This window comes from Vollenhovia emeryi, unplaced genomic scaffold (genome assembly GCF_000949405.1).
Source record: "Vollenhovia emeryi isolate VEMERY1.0 unplaced genomic scaffold, V.emery_V1.0 DF939184.1, whole genome shotgun sequence".
NCBI lineage: Eukaryota > Metazoa > Arthropoda > Insecta > Hymenoptera > Formicidae > Vollenhovia > Vollenhovia emeryi.
The window spans coordinates 301,538-319,530 of record NW_011967182.1 but is presented as its reverse complement, the minus strand read 5'-3'; the positions used below and the strand labels follow the sequence as shown (position 1 = coordinate 319,530).

Genomic DNA, 17,993 nt, shown 5'->3' with positions numbered 1-17,993 from the left:
TTAAAATATATATTTTTAATATTCGGCGTTGATTTTATCCAAAAGGGTAAAAAGCAAGGGATAAAAATAATTTTAGCACTTTTATCATAGAAAATTCCAGAAAGGAGAATAGCGAGAAAATGAGCACCGTTGTTGCAAAATAACTAAACATTTTTATGTCGATGATTAATACCTACATTTTGTGAACTATAAACAACGAAAATGAAAAAACATGTTCGATATGTCAACATGTTTATGGAATATGAAATATGAAATATTTCCTCGAGTATAATTAAAATCGTCTAAAGAAAAAAATTCGCATTTTCTCTCCCAAAATAAATTTATATATATACACAACGTATTATGTATAATTTAATCTGCAAGTGAATTCGTTAAAAAAAAGAGTAATGTCTTTTATTAACGTATTCATAAAATGATAGAGGTAAAAGTAGAAGAGTAAACATTGTTTAACTTTCTGTAAAGTTACCTTTTCCACAGACGCAATAATGTTACAAAACAAAATTGCACACGGGAGAATAAAATGCGAAATATCTTGCGAATTATTGACTTCTCTATAATTTCACCACAACTTTGTCATGTGGCAATTGCTCTACTAGAAGAGTATTGCAGAAATCAATTTACGATATATGCTCAAAAGAGCATGTGGTCCTGTTTAGAAAATACACACTTGCGCTTCGGTGTACATCATAAATATAAAAAAAAAACATTGCCCGTTTAAACTGAACGTGATTCGTTCTAGATATTTTTATAGTTTTCAATTTTACTGAAAGAATGTTTTAAAATGAAATAATGTCGAATTAAAATTAGATCGCCACAAATATTATCGTTCAATTTAAGTTCAATATGTACGCGATATTGTTGCGATATTAATATCTGTCGTCACGGTCATTTCCGGCTACAGAACGTTCGTGTAACTGATTCGCGCACTGCTTTAAATTGTCATACCCATAAAGTCGGGAGCACATCTAGCGTTGGCCGCGTCCCCTTTTCGCCCGATCAATTGTCGTCAGAGTCCAGATTACTGTTGATCTCGTGACAAATTGCCGTGTTCAGTCGCCAATGATAGGGCATCGAGGTGCCGGCCGTACTAGCGGTTTCCTGGCCCCGCTGAAAGATCCCGGAGGACCTACCGGACCGCTATACTAACGGCGGATACTTCTGATCGGGTAGCACGTAACCGGTAGCCTCGTCGCTCGACGCGACGGCGGCTGCGGCGACGGCAGCAGCAGCCGCTATGTCGTTGCTGGTGGCTTGTGTCTGACTAGTCACCGGATTCAGGTGATGACTGGTCAGATGCGACATGGACGAGGTCAACGTCATGTTGGGATGATACTGCGGATGGTGGTAGTTGGTCTGCGGGCTGTGGTGCATGTGATGGGGGATCTGAGCCTGATAATAGTCGCCACCGTATACGCTCGGGGTTTGGGCGTAAGCGTTGTAACCTTGGCCGGGGTATTGGCTGTGGTTGACAGAAGCGGAGCCCGCCGAGCCCCAGCTGAAGCTGTAAGTCTCGCCGTGATGTATCTGATTCATCGCGCTCGGGTAGGACGACGGTTGTAGTTGGTTGGAGCTCGGTGTCAGCGGCGGCGACGGGGTCGTCAGATTGCTGTTGGCCCCGCTGCCGCCGGTCGGCGTCGTGCCAACTCGAGGGTACGTCGACTGTGTCGAGAGGAGCGGGGTCGACAGGGGTGAGTTTCCCGCTACCGGTGCCTCCCTACCTTGCGCCGGGGAATCCGGCGAAGACCGCCTGCTCGGCGTCGTCGACGAGCTCGTCGATATTCTGCTGCCGGTGCTGCTGTTGCTGTGATTCTGATTCGATCTGGGCGAACCCTTCGCCGGAGGGGTCTGTTGCTGCTGCTGCTGTTGCTGCTGCTGCTGCTGCTGCTGATGTTGCTGCAATTGCTGTCTGCACTTGGCCCGGCGATTCTTGAACCACACCTGGAACAGAGAAATGGCGGAGGTGCCGTGAGACAGATCCACGAACACAATAATCGGTGATTTTTTTAAGCGATAGTATCTCTATAACATTGCATCGCGTTTCACGAATATTGAAAAGCAACGTGAGCTGGAAGTGAATTAAGCTCTCACGACAGACATCGCGCGATATCGGTGTACCTTTCAACGAGGTACAAAAGTCTCCGATGGAAGCCGTAGCCCCAGGGATCGTCAGGGAGGAAAGATGTCCCAGTGTCCCGCCACGAGAGATGAGCTCGGCCGAATGGGGAGTTAATCGGTGCAATGGGAAAGTAATCGCAGGCGAGCGGGCGTAACATTTCATTAAATCGCAACAATAACAAGGACCCGAAGGGAGGAGTCGCGCGTGTACGCGCGCGACGTCCAGACACGCGTGTATTGGAGCATCCCCAGGGATTCTCGGTGGCTACGGCGCGTTCGTCGGCACGCATGCGCGAATCAGAGCTCGTCGTAGGGTTGTTTTCACCCCTGAGATCGAATAGTTGGTTTTGCCTCGATACGTGTGCGTGTGTCTCGTGCATGAATACGCGCGGGGTAGTGCACACGAAGCCGTTCCGTCCGTAGCTACGCGTTAAGGTTACAAACACGGGACGCGCACACACGCACGGTCATCCGAAAGATGCGTACATCCACGTGGGTTTTTCTTTCTGGAAAAAAAAGGATGGCAAGGGAGGAGGGGCGAGGGACAAAAGCAACCCCTCGTAGGCCGCAAGCTCTCGCGAGTGCGTTGTGACCGCCCCTCCTTCCCTCCACCTCCTTGGTGCCCCGTAATACTCCCCCTCACGCATCCCCTTATAATCCCGCCGGGGCACAATGTGGCCAGGGGTGCGATCCTATGAATCTATGCCCGCGCCTTTAAAAGCGGGTCCCGTTGTCGTTGTTGTTATTATCGGCGGCATTGTAACAGTTGTTACGGAGAGCGCGAATCGCCGAAGCGTACGAGGGATTTCGGGCTGCATGCACATTCGGCAGTCGAGACAGAAGCCACGCGCAATCCCTTCGTCTTTTGTTTCGAACCGTGTCGAGAGTATAGGCGGAAACTTAAATCGCTCATCGAGCCGTCTCGGGTACCGTTTGTATCGGGGAAATATTCTGGCGACACCGATTTATTGAAGATATTGGTACCGAAATATATTAAACAAATACGAAAGACTCTTTTTTTAATATATAAAGTCTATATACTTTAATATACAATTTTTATATATTTTAATACATAAAGTATGTATCCACACACATGTGCATACATGTAAGGAATTGCTACAATTTCCGAAAGTATTATTCGTGAAGTTTAAATTATTTTTCATGCGTCGTGCTTAATCCAAGGCAAATTGGACAGAGTGCAATTTCACATCTTCCCAATCCCAAGTCGGAAAAAGTACGCGAGCTAATTCTGAAACTATAATCGCTCATCCCCTACAAGTCGTTCTCGCGTTTGTTTGGCTTCCGCTTCGCCGTGCTGCCACGATAGGCAGATCCTCATTTTGCAAAAGTCATTCTCCGCGGCGCGCAATAGGGTGTTGAAATCTGTTGGGCGCGACGTACGCGGATATTGCGTATCAGCGCGGGCGAAACGAGCGCCCGAGAGGGCGAGAAAGACGGATCTGCGTTGAGGCTGGCGCGGCAGACAGAGAACGATCCCATTATAGCGGCATGTTTGCACAACGACACCCCCTTCAGGAGCGGCAAGGAATGAGAGAGAGAGAGAGAACTACCCCCAAAAATCAACCAAACAGGCCTCGGCGGCATTCGGGGACCCCCGGGGGCAACCACCGACGGTTTCACGCCCGTAAACACGAGAGGCCGTCGGCGAGGCCGAGGTGCAAATTGCGCCACCATCTGGTTTACATCCAGCGAACGGAAAACCACCCTAGTGGCCAGGGGGAGGCGGCGCAGCTGCGTTGACACTCTGTTATGACAAATATATTTTCTTATTTGTACTATTAATACGACCCCACTGACGATACCCATCCGGGGAACGTATCGTCGTCCAGCGCGCAGGATCGATGGAGAAGACAACAACGCGAGAACCGCGGGCCGTTGTTTAGCTAATGCGAACGTGATGAACGTTCTGTTCGCACTGCGTTAATGTTTACTCATTTCGCAGCGCTGCGAAAATGTCGACGAACTTGTAGATATCTAAATTAAGAGTAAAAGAGAGAGCGAGAAGATTAAAAAGTATTCATTACATATATATATTCTTTTACATTATATTAATTTTAAAGCACGGTAAATCATTCTCTAAATCATTCGAATGTAATCAAAAAAGCAATGATGAACGCACAAATTACTTTCAAGCCCCGATTCTACGGTCAGTGAGAAGCAAAAGATTTCTAATACGTAGGATTCTCGTTTAAAGACCTGTGTCCGCGGTGCTAGAACTTGGTCCAAGTTGTAGCATCGTGGACACAGGCCTTTAGATTAATGCTCTCTACTCGGTATATTCCACATAGATTTCCGACTACGGGCTTCCACGAGGCAAAACGGTTCGGTGAGCCCCGCAACGGTGCCATCCGCGCGAAACCGTCGTGTGCGGCCGGATTCTCTGGTCTCGCATTTTTTCCCTCCTCCCCATCGACGAGACAACATTTTCCGATGGTCGTAAGTGACGAGCGAGCGGCGGTGAACGGACGCGACGAGCGCGGAATTCATTCAGCGGACGCGTTGCATCGCATCGGTCGCGTCGCACGCAGCTGCGTGGTTCTCTCGACGAGAGAGGAGAGCGCCGGGCACAGAGCTCCCGCGAGCGAGACAGAACCAGGGGCTATAATCCAGGAACAAATCAACGATATGTTGTACCTCGCGCGCCGCGCTACCATGTGTATCTCTATCTGTGCACACACCTATGGCCCCGCGCCCCAGACCTCTGCCCTCCCCCCCTTCCCCCAGCCGTCTTCCGACCCTGCCTTTAAAATTTTCAGATAGCATCCCTCCTCCAGATATTATTCGTTCGCACAGATACTATGTACGCAGTCGTTCTATGTATATACGGTGTACATATATATGTATATGTGTGTGTATCTCGCATGTATATGCCGATTGCATTCCCTTTCCTGTACGCATGCACACACGCGTGCGCGTTTCGCGTGTGCGGTACACCCTTTTGCAGTTGCGTCGCCATTCACGGCGGCTTAACTTCACGTGGAAACTTCACTTCCCCGGGGCTAAATTTCCACGTTTCTGTCCTACATATTTCACGATTCCGGTGGAACGCCAGTTACGATACCGCGATATTCCGCGCGTTGACTCAAACGGACTCGGATAACAGGCAAACGCGCCAGGCTCTGCGAGCGAAATCTATTGGGCAAGGGGAGCTCTGAAAGAGAGATACGCAAAAATCCACGGATATGTACGAATTTGGGGGGGGGGGGATATTAAGCAGTCACAAGAGTCTAATGAGCTTATTAATAAAAATGTAACGTAACCGCGAGTCCGGATGAATGTTCGAGTCTTCGTAACTTCCGGACTAGCAGCTTCATCCGTCTATTCGCGTGTCGCGGGACTTCCCCCGAGTATCGCATCGTAAATAGCGAGAGGGATTGGGGCACAGGGTTGAAGCTCCGTATTCCAGACACGAGAGATTCGCGCGATCGTGACTTGGTAGCGCCCCGCCGCGAAATAAAGATGTCACGGGAACCGCAATAAAAGCGTCAACGAGCTCGTCGGCACATCTATCAATGTAGGAGACGCGGGGCTGGGACAATGGCGAAATGGAACGACGTAGTAGGGCGCGAACGCCGCGCTGTGTAAATATCTTAAATCTCGCCCGCGATTGCCGAAGCACGAAGCGCACTTCCACCCCATCCCCCCCCCCTCTCTCTCTCTCTCTCTCTCTCTCTCTCTCTCTCTCTCTCTTCCTCTCCTTCTCCCTCTCGCCCTCTCTCTGGCTCGCTCGCTCCCTCTCCCCTTTTCCGCCACACTCTCGTTTTCGTCGCGTATCGCGGCGTTTTACATTGTGCAATTTGACGCGTGAAGAATGTAATGACTTTAAATAAATGTCAAGTTAATAGACTACCGCACGCGAGATCGACGACAGCGATCTCTGACTGTGGAGAGCGCGGACTTAAGGCTCGAACACACGAAAAAACTTAAGACGTAAAGCTGGAGTCATACCTTGGCAGAGGAGCAGAGAGCAGAACAGCAGAGATCCAATCAGAACCAATCAGAACTGTCGCTGGTAGTCGATAATTTTTACTTTCTGCCAGCAGAGTGTACTGTTTACTATTAATGCGAATTCTGCTTTTCTGCTAAGGTGTGAATCCAGCCTAAGAATTTCAACCAATCGAAATTTTCAGCATCGCCCAAGTTTCAAAATGGCTGCTTACATTTTCGGCAGTCATTGATCATTTCCCTTAAGTCCTAAGTTTTACTGTTCAATTTTTTCCGTGTGCTCGGGCCTTTACTCGTCGAAAGCTCAGGGGACTTTTCCCACCTCCGTTATTATTTCTATATCGTTGATATACCTCAGAAGCTGTGATATCTACAAGCGGGACGAGGAGGGGAAAAACAAGAAAATTAATTACCTGGACTCGCGACTCCGGCAGGTTGATCTTGAGGGCGACCTCCTCTCGCATAAAGATGTCCGGATATCTCGTTTTCGAGAATAGTCCCTCCAGCACGTCCAGCTGAGCTCGCGTGAAGGTCGTCCTCTCGCGACGTTGCTTGCGTTGATTCATTCCTGCAACACGAGGGCAAACACGGGGCGCTCGTTATTAATTATTAGTCTTTCATAAATCTCGAAAATTTCGTCTCGCCGCGTACCGATCCTTCGCGTTAACTGCGTTCACGTTCTCCAAATTTACTCCGCGCAGCGCGTTGTAGGAAGCGATAACATATTTATCGTTATACCAAATCATCGAGTCGCTTTCATATCCATTAAATCAATCGATGATTTCGTAATGCGGCATTTCGCGTGCGTCTTCGCGAGACGCGGCGATCGAAAGGACGCGGAGAAGAAACGAAGATCATAAACTGCGTGCTGTTGTCGCGAAATCGAGCTTCGATATCGAGACTTCAATACGCTCACGTGGAAACGACCGTCGATGTGACGTCTTCAAATATGGAATGCTCGCGACATCGGTGCTCGGTGACGAAGACGAGGGGGGGGGGGAGAGGGGGTTGGTTGCCGCGCCGGGGCGGCGAAGGGGGTTCGACGAGAAGGGGTGTGAGCGTTGCGAGGTCGCGATAGCGTAATTTTGAACGCCCCCCTCCCCCCTGCGGCCCACCCCATGCTACCTTCCTCGTGCCATCGAGCCTCGCTTGGCTCGTTTCGGGACCCACGTAATCCGCTTATGAGGGGGTCACGGGGGTGCCGGGTGAGGGGAGCGGAGGGCGGGAGGGAGTACACCCCGGAATACACGAGCATCCAGAGGACCGAAGTCGCGGTTCGCTCCCAGCTGCCGCTGAAAACGACGACGCCTGGCTTGGCCCTCGACGGGCATGCCGAGGTGAGCGTGCACGGTCGCGTCCTCGTTCGCGAGCCAATAAAAAGGAGCGACTGGAAAACTGCGCCTCGCTAGTGTCTCCGGGTTGGAAGCCGGATCGTAAAGTCGCAGGCGGAATGGTGGAATCCAGAGGGGAACCGGGGGGGGGGGGGACCCGGGGTGTTCGCTGGGCCGGCCGTGAGGTATTTTTATACGCCGAATTTTCATGCTGCCGCCGTTCCACGCGGAGGACTCGGTCGCGGCGTTAATGAGGGGGAAAAAAGAAGAGAAAACCAGAAGGCGAGAGTACTCGATCAAGATGCGTTCTAATCTGCGCCGGGTCTGGGGCCTGAGCGAATTTTTTTTCCCAGCAAAAGTTTTATCCGATTTCGCAGCCGCGAGTGACCGACGGTCGTACGAGTTGAATAATTGAGAGAATAGGGTCATTCACGGGGAGATCGGTGAAGCCCCGCCTCGTAAAATAGGTATGCATCTGTAATCGTCCCGTTAAGACTTGGGAGACACGCGAGGCGACTGTTTACGAGACGATCGATGCTTTCTCTTTCTCCTTTTCCATTCCTCTTATCCGCCATACTTGAAGGCCCTCCGCTCACCGAGCGCAATAAAGAAGAAAAAGAGTCGCGCCGTCGAGATGCAAAAAGGAGAAAGTCCGCGTCAGCAGGGAAAGATATGATGCAGAACAAAAAGCGGAACAGCGATTTAAAGACGCGAGTAGCGTAAAAAAGCGGCTCCCGTAATAACCCTTAGAAATTGCGTATAAACGCGCGTGGCAGGCACAAAGAGTAACGTTACAACGGAAGGCGAGTGAAATTAAACTGATTAAGTACCGTGAAAGTAACAAGTTTAGTCGAGTGGCTACACATATAATAATTATAGAAAAATTTAATTAATCTATATTCCGCATCTGTTTTTTATTCACATGACACAGTATTCAAGTACACAGGGTGGGGGGCAATAACTACTACCACCTTCAATATCTTCGAATCTATAAGGTTCAGAGGAATATTTGTATAACCAAAGTTACGTGGTACGAAGTGGGCTATCATATGGTGATAATAATTTCTGTCGAGGTGGAGACGCTTCGGAGATACGAAGGTCACCTCCACACTTTTAAACGAAACCCCTGGCTTGTTATTGTATAATTTTTTTTCTATTAATTAATTGGTACAACTTTTATATGAAACATTTTTTAATCGCTTCATATTTGTTGAGATATTCAAGGAAAACTTGATAGCGTTTTCAACATTTAACTCGTGTCTCGATAATTATGATGTTGAAGGGAAAATATGTATAATTAGCACAAACAATTGTGTCACGAGGAAATGAATCGGTGATACTTATAACCGCTCGTCGAAAATACATCCATGTAACTTGAGACTGATCGAAAGCGTTTCAATATGAAACGATAGCTTATCAATGGGAGCAACGTAACCGAAGCTCCGGAGAAAGGAGCGGTCCAGAAGAAGGAAACAACATCGGTATCAATCGCATCTCTCGTGGGTGCTCTTCCCGGGTCCGAGGAGAGCCCGGGATGAGGAGGATGACGACGAACGACGACGACGACGGTACCTGCGTGATTGGCTAACGAACTGGTCGAGTGGGCTACCAGTATGGCACCGGAGTAGATCTTCGGAGCAGATTGCGTCGAGCTCACAATGTATAAACTCCAATGGTGGTCGGTATTACCTCCATTGCCTCGTGTGACGGACGCGACACACCCGCGATCGTTCGATCTATGATATGTATCTCACCGCCTCCGACGCGGACCATTGATTATGGACACATGGAAATTCTGGGGTGAAACAATCTCGCCGTCATTCTCGAGATAACGCGCGGCACGTCGAGGAAGTGCCCGTACATCTTGCTCAAATTTCCTCAGCGTTGCACGATCTTTGTACGAAGTCGAACAACTTCCATTTGTTTAGTGACTTACCCAACTCTGACTCAATATTTGTTATGTATTCGTCTGCATTGAAACTCACAGCGGTTATATATAACGGTTTCACGCGCGATGAATTATTCGTTGAACAAATCCCATTTGATTGGGAATCTTTTCGTGTCCGGAGCCGCTGAACCCGCCGTGGCGGCGCATGGAGAATAGCTCCGAGAGGACACTCTGATTGTCGAGTGGGCGTGCGTGCTACTGTTAACGACTGCCTTTACCATCGGTCCGGTGAGAGCTCAGGCACTTTCACACAGCCAAGACAATAGCTCCCCGATTATGGCTCTCCGCTCGCTTCCTTGACACGCGAGGCGCCGCCGAGCAAGTTCTTCAAAGCCATATTTTGTGCACTTTATCCGACGCCTGTGGATTCTAAGCGCGACGTTGCAAATCTAAATTACGATTAAAAAGTGAACTTGGGATCCTCGCGACCGGGAAGACGTGTGTTTTATGTTTTTGAACGCGGCAACGTTAAAATATCTACTCTCTAAAAATCAGTCGGCGCTTTATCACTGAAAACAGTTATAAGTGTAGCACTGGATAATTCAAATCTAATTCTGAAAAATTGTTCAAAGTTACACATTGTTTGGTGACAAACGAGAGCATTTTAGGATTCGTTTCGATTGATTTAAATGCGCGAACAAAAACTCTGGACAACCGTATCGTGCTTTAAAGAGAGACAGTCAGCTAAGCGACCCTAATGGATTGGCAAACACCCGCTGACTCCCGGAGTATGATTCGATTTATTATCGTCAGTGAGACGCGATACCGGGAGGGTTGATATAAGGGTTGCTTCGCCTCATTGGCCTGCAACGAGATCAGACGCGACCCTAATAGCAAATTCGTTTTGCGTTTATAGGATTCTTCCGCGCCCGCCGCGTTTCGCCGTTTCGCCATGATCCGCGTAAGTCAATGGGCCGCTAACAAAATTTCACCGCGATCTCTCTTTCACGCACAATCCGACGGTGCGATCCGCCGGTGCTCTCGCGCGTGTCCGAAATTTGAGACGTGTTTGGATAAATTATCGTCACCGACAACACTCATTATGTTAATCCCACTAATTATTTACACGCGTGTGCGATAACTATGATGTTTAACGCTCAATTATATTTGGCAACTTAAACATTAAAGCGTAAAAGTATCGAGAATAACATTACAGAGAAAGAATTTGTCTTGCAAGGAAACAGTCCCAAATGTAAATCTCATAATGCCAAACCAATCATTGGCCAGACATTAATAAATTTGTTATTTTATTATTTATAAGTTTTTATTACATTTTTTTTCTTTGTTTCAATACGCACTATACACAAATCTATAATGTAATGTGCCATAAAGTATACATTTTCGGTACTTTCCATTTTTACTGTATTTCGGAAGTCTTTAGATGCACGTCTGACACACTGGTTCTACCACTTTCATTGATCTAACTCACAAATATTGAACTTATTCTAATGTTAATACAAACATTTTGCTATAAAAGCCAGGGCCAACAAAATAACACGCAACAGTACAGCCAATAATCCGTAAAATTCCGGTGTATTTGATATTTGTTCATGCCACATCGCAAAGATAGGGTGAATTTCACTTTTTAGTGACACAGATTTGTATAGGTTTGAGGTTATTATGAGATTTACACTTGGGAGTGTTCCCCTGTTAGTTGATCTCGCTATCGTTTAAGCTACTTATATGTATAAATTAACAAATAAACTTTCTTCGCGTTTCTAAATCATACGCAGGAATATGACGAAAAATCTGCGAAAAGAGCGAATTTATCAAACTACAGTCAGACCCAATTGAAGTCAGCGAGGTGTAAATAATTAACGCTGACCGTGCGTAACAGAGTTACGCGGCGACGTGGAAATAATTAACGGCGTTTGTTGACACATTATTACTTATTGTCCCTCGATGCATCTACGCGCGAGAGCACGCGCGGTAAATTAACACAAATAAATGCGTGTCCGATTTAGATAACGTCGGAAAGCTCGCTACTACTGAAATACGGCGTCGGGAATTTATCTCGAATGCAACATATCACTGATACGTCGGAGAATTGACGGTAATTATTCGCAATTACACGTACGGTCGACTAGCGTCGGTAAAGTTCCCACCATCGTTTAATCGCGGTTTTGTCTCCACGCCACTCCGGTTGAAAAAAAATTTACTTGAGGCAGACGCATCGTGTAACTCGACACTATTTTCCCCCGTGGTTTTGCGCGAGTTGACCCTTAAACCACGAAGCTGGTTTTTGTCATATACCTCCATAGCTGGGAAAAATACGCGATCATATCTTGATTTTAACAGTTTTGACTGTAACTGCGCTAGCAGATTGTTTAACAATGAAATGAAAAAAATATCTACTCGCAGCAGCCTTGCGAGCGAATGAAATTTTAATTGTTAACGATATGCTAGGGATTTTTACGAGCTGATAAATCGTAAACAAAGAAGCGTCGTGGAAACGTAAAATGGCGGGTTCGTCGTAGAACCGGACGACTACTTTGATATTCATAGAGGCGAAACGTGGATGGAGAAGGAAGACAGTGGAAGGCGGGGCACGCTCGGGCACACAGAATCGAAAATTAATTAAAAGCTAAAACGCGAATAGGCTGCTACATGGCGGTGCCAGGGGCGGAGGGCTGGATTATTGGGGGGGACCGTGGGATGACAGCACGTGGCGGGCGGTGACAGAAGAGGGAATTCTAAAAGGCCATCAGCTACGAAAACATTTGGCCGACTTTGCGTTTACAACGTGACCACCGTGTGATCGCAATGCCGAAGACTCAAGACGAGAAACTGACGCGTTCTTTCTGTCACCTTTTCGTCAACATTGCAATTGCGAGCCTCCAGCTCACACGTTAAGCACAACTATTTTAATAATGTATCTTTAGTGAACTTATTTGCAAAAGTCATTAGACTCGAATGATTAGACGAAGGGTGTAAAGTTACTTTAAAGGCCACAGAATTTCATATCTCTTGGCCAAAAAAGTTTTATTATATTTGTTTCTTTGCATATTTCTTTTTTGTTAGCGAAAACAATCAACACTTATTTGGCAAGATAACTTCATTCTGTAAATAGCCTGACTCTTCGAGTCATTTGCAGATCACATGGCGCATAAAATTACAAATAAGAATCTGTTTTGAACTTTGTCGTCAGCAATGGATAGTTGAAAAATATTCATTTTTGATCAACTTTAATGTGCGTCACACATTTCTTATTTCTATGTAGAAATTGAAGGGGGTTTTGGGATCTTTAAAAGAAACTATTTATCTCAGAATATCCATAGACACCACCACCATTATCACCATTATATGTATATATTTTCTTCAAAATCATACCTTCGCGAATGTAGTACGGATGGTATCTCTGGAGCCTGTGTTTAAACCCGTTGCCAAATTGATGGTAATTCGTTTGTTGGTTTGGTACGTAAGAAATTTGTCGATCTGCTGTGAATCAATATCGCAAAGAATGGAAAATTTTGTTAAAAATCCTTATACTGTTTCGAAGAGTGCAAAGATATTTTAACAACCACTTTAGACATCTATAATTTATGACAGAGCACAGAACAAAAAAATAGTTATCACTTTGTAATATATATAGCCCGACGTGTACATGCGTATATGTTTATTGTAGGATATTTCAGTTTAGACACAGGTGGACCAGCTGTTTACGTGTGTAACCGCCGTGCAACCTCTTACTGTATTGCATCCTTTTGTTGTCATTGGATCATAATAATCAGTTGTCCTCGTGCGAAGAAAGAGAGTAGAAGTTCAGAGATCGTCGTGCTGTAAAAATTGCGGGCGTGCGAATCACGAAACAGGCTCGGGACCTTTGTCACATTAAAATTAGATATATCAAACTCTTCATACCCTAGTATTACATGTAATCAGCCATTATTGAGATCCGATAATCTAAGGGGCTATCAACTCGCGTACTCGCGTAAATATATGTACATGCACGGTCGGTCTCGCCCGCGCGGTTTTCGCTGCGCTTAAGCCTGCTCTACAATGTGCTCTTCGCGTCTAGAAGCATTCTGTTTTATATAAGCGAATCGAATTTGTCGACAGCATACGATTGTACAATGTATAATATACAATTTATCAACTTACACAAATTCTTTAAATGTATTTATCGGCTGCAAAATAGACTGTTTCTAGACGCAAAGAGCACATTGTAGACCAGACTTTATTATACTCGTGTCACCGCCGTGTCTCTTGATATGCTTCTATTCTGCACATGTATTCTGATTTATCAAACATGCTTTATTAACTAGGCCATAAAGCTAAAAAAAAAATGCGTTCCAAAATCTGTCCCGAATGAAAGATCGTCTAAAGTAGATTCTGTATTATTAGACTTTCCTCGTTGAGCCGAAACATTTCTGTTAAAATGCCTCAGCTGCCAAGCGATTATTTATACCGCGTCGACATTAGAGAAAAAATCGAAGGAAGTCGTCATTCGTAAGGAGGCTCCGGCGGGAGGAGATGCAAAGTACGTGTGGCCGTGGCGTATAGCCGTTCTCATGCGATAATCTAACGGATATGAACGTAAGTACGTAACAAAATACCAACATGCGTCAGGGACGGGCAAGTAAGCGGATAAGTTTCGCGTTGCCATGTTCCGAGCGACGCTCTGTCCGCCTCGCGACGTCCACTCTCGCAAAGTTATTCGGTACTTATCAAGTAACGATGGCGAGCATGAATCACTGATTTCGGGAAGTGCGAGGAATCGCGAGATGAAGACTTTATATACTTTACACACCAATTTTTCTCGACGTAGCGACGAAATCCGCGTGTAGTCGGCAAAATTTCCGAGCGGCGATGCCCGCGTGAGGGAATTCCAGCGCCGCGGACACGAGGAACCTAAGTAAGCGCCCCCGTATCAATAACAGAGGGCGTAATTCCGCCAGGACGTCGCGGCGATGAAACGCGAGCGCGACGCGACGGGGAAGAAGTGATTCGAGATTTCCGAGGGCCGAGTGTCGATGTCCTTGCCGTACGTGACATTTCACTCAGCCTCGAGTGTTTGTCTTGCAATTAGGTTTGGATTTGTGTTTGGCCTCTTCACGCCCGCCTACTCAATTTAGCCATGACACGCGCCGCCACGGAAGCCGGGACCCGCCCGTCGCGTTTCGCGGCCACTTGGTAACGGCGAGCGCGCGTAGCACGTGTCCGCGCCACGTGCCGCCCTTAACCTGACGCCTAATTGAGTGATTGAAATCGCACCGAATTGACAAGTGACGAACGGAGCTAGTCTTCAGCTTGTGGCCGTTAATCGCGACGTTCGCCACGAAAGAAGTGCGAAACTAACAAATGGCATCGTCGCAATAATCTCGAGAGGTTTTCAACACATACTTCTATACAGGGTGTTATGTAATATCCGCCTCATCTCTTATTTACAGATAGAGCGGACTAGGCTGAGTCAAAAAGTCCTATTATATATTTTGCAATTTTCGCAATAGTTAACGAGTTAGTTATTAAAAATTGCTGTCTTAGCCCGACCTACCGCCCTATTCAAACGCGCGGCGAGATGCGGCCGTCCCGCGATCGGCGTTGCTAGTCGTGTGGGGAGTTATCTATTATACGTAGCCCTTGCCGCTGTCAACAGATTGTCGGCAGTAACTGAGCAGGTCCAGTTATGTGAGCAGATTTTGTTGTATTTCTACTGAATATATTCCTGAATGCAATCTGCAGTCTTTCTGCCTTCAAAATGTGTAGTGGGCATTTGACGAAATCTGTTCTGGCAGAGTTGACTATCTGGGTCAAGAGATACAGTAGTGTCTCGCGTCAAGTATAAGCGTAGTACTACTAGACTGCTACCTTCGAGCTGAAAAGTGAGGCAAGAGTTCCGCCATGTCTTGTAAGGTAAATAAAGTAGTATGTGTGCATCGGTCTGTCACTGACACACACATACTACTTTGTTTACCCAACAAGACATGGCGGAACTTTTACCTCACTTTTCAGCTCGAAGGTAGCAGTCTAGTAGTATCCCAGCGAGAAATGACTCGTCGATCGATGTCGATTCGACATCAATCGACGAATCATTTCTCACTGGGTTTCAACGTTGGATCGAGTGGGCAGCGTTTGCCACGGATTTTTCGGGGAAAGGAAGACCTGTAACTACAAAAACAAAATGGCGGAAATTGTTCCGTCGCGGCGCCGTGAGTTTCTTCCAATGACAACGTGTCTCCCTCGACGTTACACGCTGGATACATTACGTCTCGCGCCTCCGAGCTGCGGGATCGGAATCACGTGTTCCCGTCGCTCCCCTTCGATTGACAATCGACGGGAGGAAGTTGTCGACAGCGGTGTCTTTATTCATGCGCCGCAACGCAGCGACGACGAGCCGCGACGAGCGGGAGGAAAGTTAAGTGGACGGGCAATTTCTCTGCAACAACAAATAGCAGCTCGGATGGGAAAGGGCGGCGGCCACATGACGCGATTCCCACGTATCTCGCTGCGTGCCACGGGAGTCCTGGGGAGAGTCCTACGTTCGCGCCACCCTATATAACCCGTCTCTCCTACGGCGAAACCTCTAGCCCGAAGCTATCGTTCTTTCGCCGATCAGGGTGCGATCGTACCTTCCCGCCTGCGCGATTGCGTAACAAAATAAACAGCGACGCGCGACCAAATAACGCCGTGTCGAGCGACACGGAATAGCCCTTTACGTCCACGCGTCGCGTGCTCGTCGACGCACGTCACGCGTGAATTAATTCATGAGAGGTCTCCGCGATCTAATTTTTACACGCGAGGGATGGACTAAAGGCCGAATCAGACTGACGATTGCCGACTCGGATTGGATTGGGATTGGCGATTGATGATTGTTCTCTAGCCAATGAGAGTCGATTAAATCGCTGGCTTGCTCTCATTGGCTAGAAGACGATCGCCAGTCCCAATCCAATCCACGCCGACCATTGCTAGTCTGATTCGGCCTTAAGACGCCTCGATGCTCGCAGATAAGTGTAGCAAAGAGGAAGAGTATAATAAAGCTCGTGGCGAGAAACCGCGAGATTAGGAGGAAAGAGCGAATCTCGCGGCTAACGAACGAGGCATTTGCCTCGCTTTTGCGAAGCTATAATAGCCGAAGTCTTGGACGGCACGAGTCGTCGCGCGCTCTCGGTCGCGCTCTCTCCTCCCCCGTTCTCGCCGGCCGCGTCCTTTGTTTCTATTTCCGTCTATAGACCGCGCCGTTTCCTCCGCAACCCCGCGTCGTTGTCCCTCTCGGCGCGTTCGGCGGCTTTTCGTGTAGCGCGGATACACGCCTACAACGGATAGAGGCAGCCGCTGGACGTAGGTACGTAGGGACCTAACGGACAGATCCGTGTTTCCATGGAAACCCACCTATCTGCGTCGGTTGGACCTATACTGCCTGCTGCCACCCTGATAAGCGGCTTACTCTCATGGTTCTCTCCACTCTTCTTCGCCGAGGCATCCCCCGACCCCTCCCCCCCGTCCCCCGCCGCCCCTCCAACCACTCCATCTCCTCGACACTCTGCCCTCGGCACCCCGTGTCTCCCGCCGCCGGGCCCTCTTTCCGTGCGGCCGGGTGAAAGAGAGCGAAACGGCGAAAGATGGACGGAAAAGAGAAGAGAGACGATGCTGCTTTCCGCCGAATCGTGCCGCTAAAGGAAAGCGACGCGAAAGCACTCTCTCTCTCTCTCTCTCTCTCTCTCTCTCTCTCTCTCCCCCCTCTCCCTCCCTCTCTCTCTCTCTCTCTCTCCTCCCTTCACCTTGTTCCACTTTATTCTATACTCTATACTCTCGCTCTGTCTCTTTCTCTCTCGGTCTCTCCCTTTCAGTAGCGCGCACCCTCACCTTTGTCCTCGCTTTCCGCGATCTCTTTTCGTCTACGCGCGCTCCGTGGCACACTGGAAAATTTATGCAGTCAATTACCGACCCGGCGACACGACCTTCGAAGAGCGGAGTCGCGGACACGAAGAGGAAAATTCTCTCCGAAATCGCTGCTTTGTCTTTCTGTTTGGTGTGCCGAGTCTCCCAAGGGTTTCTCGCTCGCCAGGTGCTTGGAAAACATCAGTTCTCTACAGGGGGCGGGAGGGAGGAACATTCCAGGCTTCGCTCGACCACGGAATAGCATAATGGAATGTTCTGTGCGCAAATGTTCTTTTTATCAAGACTCTCTCGAATCATCGTGCCGATATCGCGATAATTCCTTAGTCGTTTCGTCTCGAGGCGAACAAAAAAAATTGCATCTCCACGATCTCGTCTATTACTGGAACAACGTTCGAAACGTCGTTTCGTAACGCGTATTTGAACGGACGTATTGCAATTGCCTGTATAACGTTTAAAGTGATTTTTTTCTTTACATTTATTCTAGAAACTTAAAACTCTCTTGCGAGAGAGGTGCACTCTCACACGCGTATTTTTCGCCAACCTGCAACGAGAGAGCTGTAGCTGGGAAGCCCCGAGATTGCTCGACATTCGTACGGTTTCAGTCGATGCATCGATTTGCATGGCAATCAATAACGGCGAGCATGGCGTCCGCGTGAAATAGTCTTACAGCGACGGCTAGCAACGCGTTAAAATGCAAAATTAACACGCCGATAATTCAAATATTCACAAGCGCGAGCGCTAATAATAATAGTTTTTAATCCACATGCAAGAGAGAGAGAGAGAGAGAGAGAGAG

The 17,993-nt window shown here is 47.7% G+C and overlaps 1 protein-coding gene across 1 annotated transcript in view; it reads right to left on the bottom strand.

Annotated features, from left to right (window-relative positions):
* Nucleotides 1–328: 328 nt before the first annotated feature.
* Nucleotides 329–17,993, bottom strand: part of LOC105562759 (homeobox protein OTX1-like) — a 33,811-nt gene continuing 16,146 nt past the window's right edge. The window contains exons 3-4 of the mRNA XM_012013821.1: nt 6,495–6,649; nt 329–1,938 (exon numbers count right to left, since the gene is read on the bottom strand). Of these exons, the coding sequence (XP_011869211.1) occupies nt 1,138–1,938; nt 6,495–6,649 (956 nt within the window). The 3' untranslated portion in view covers nt 329–1,137. The remainder of the gene's footprint in view (nt 1,939–6,494; nt 6,650–17,993) is intronic.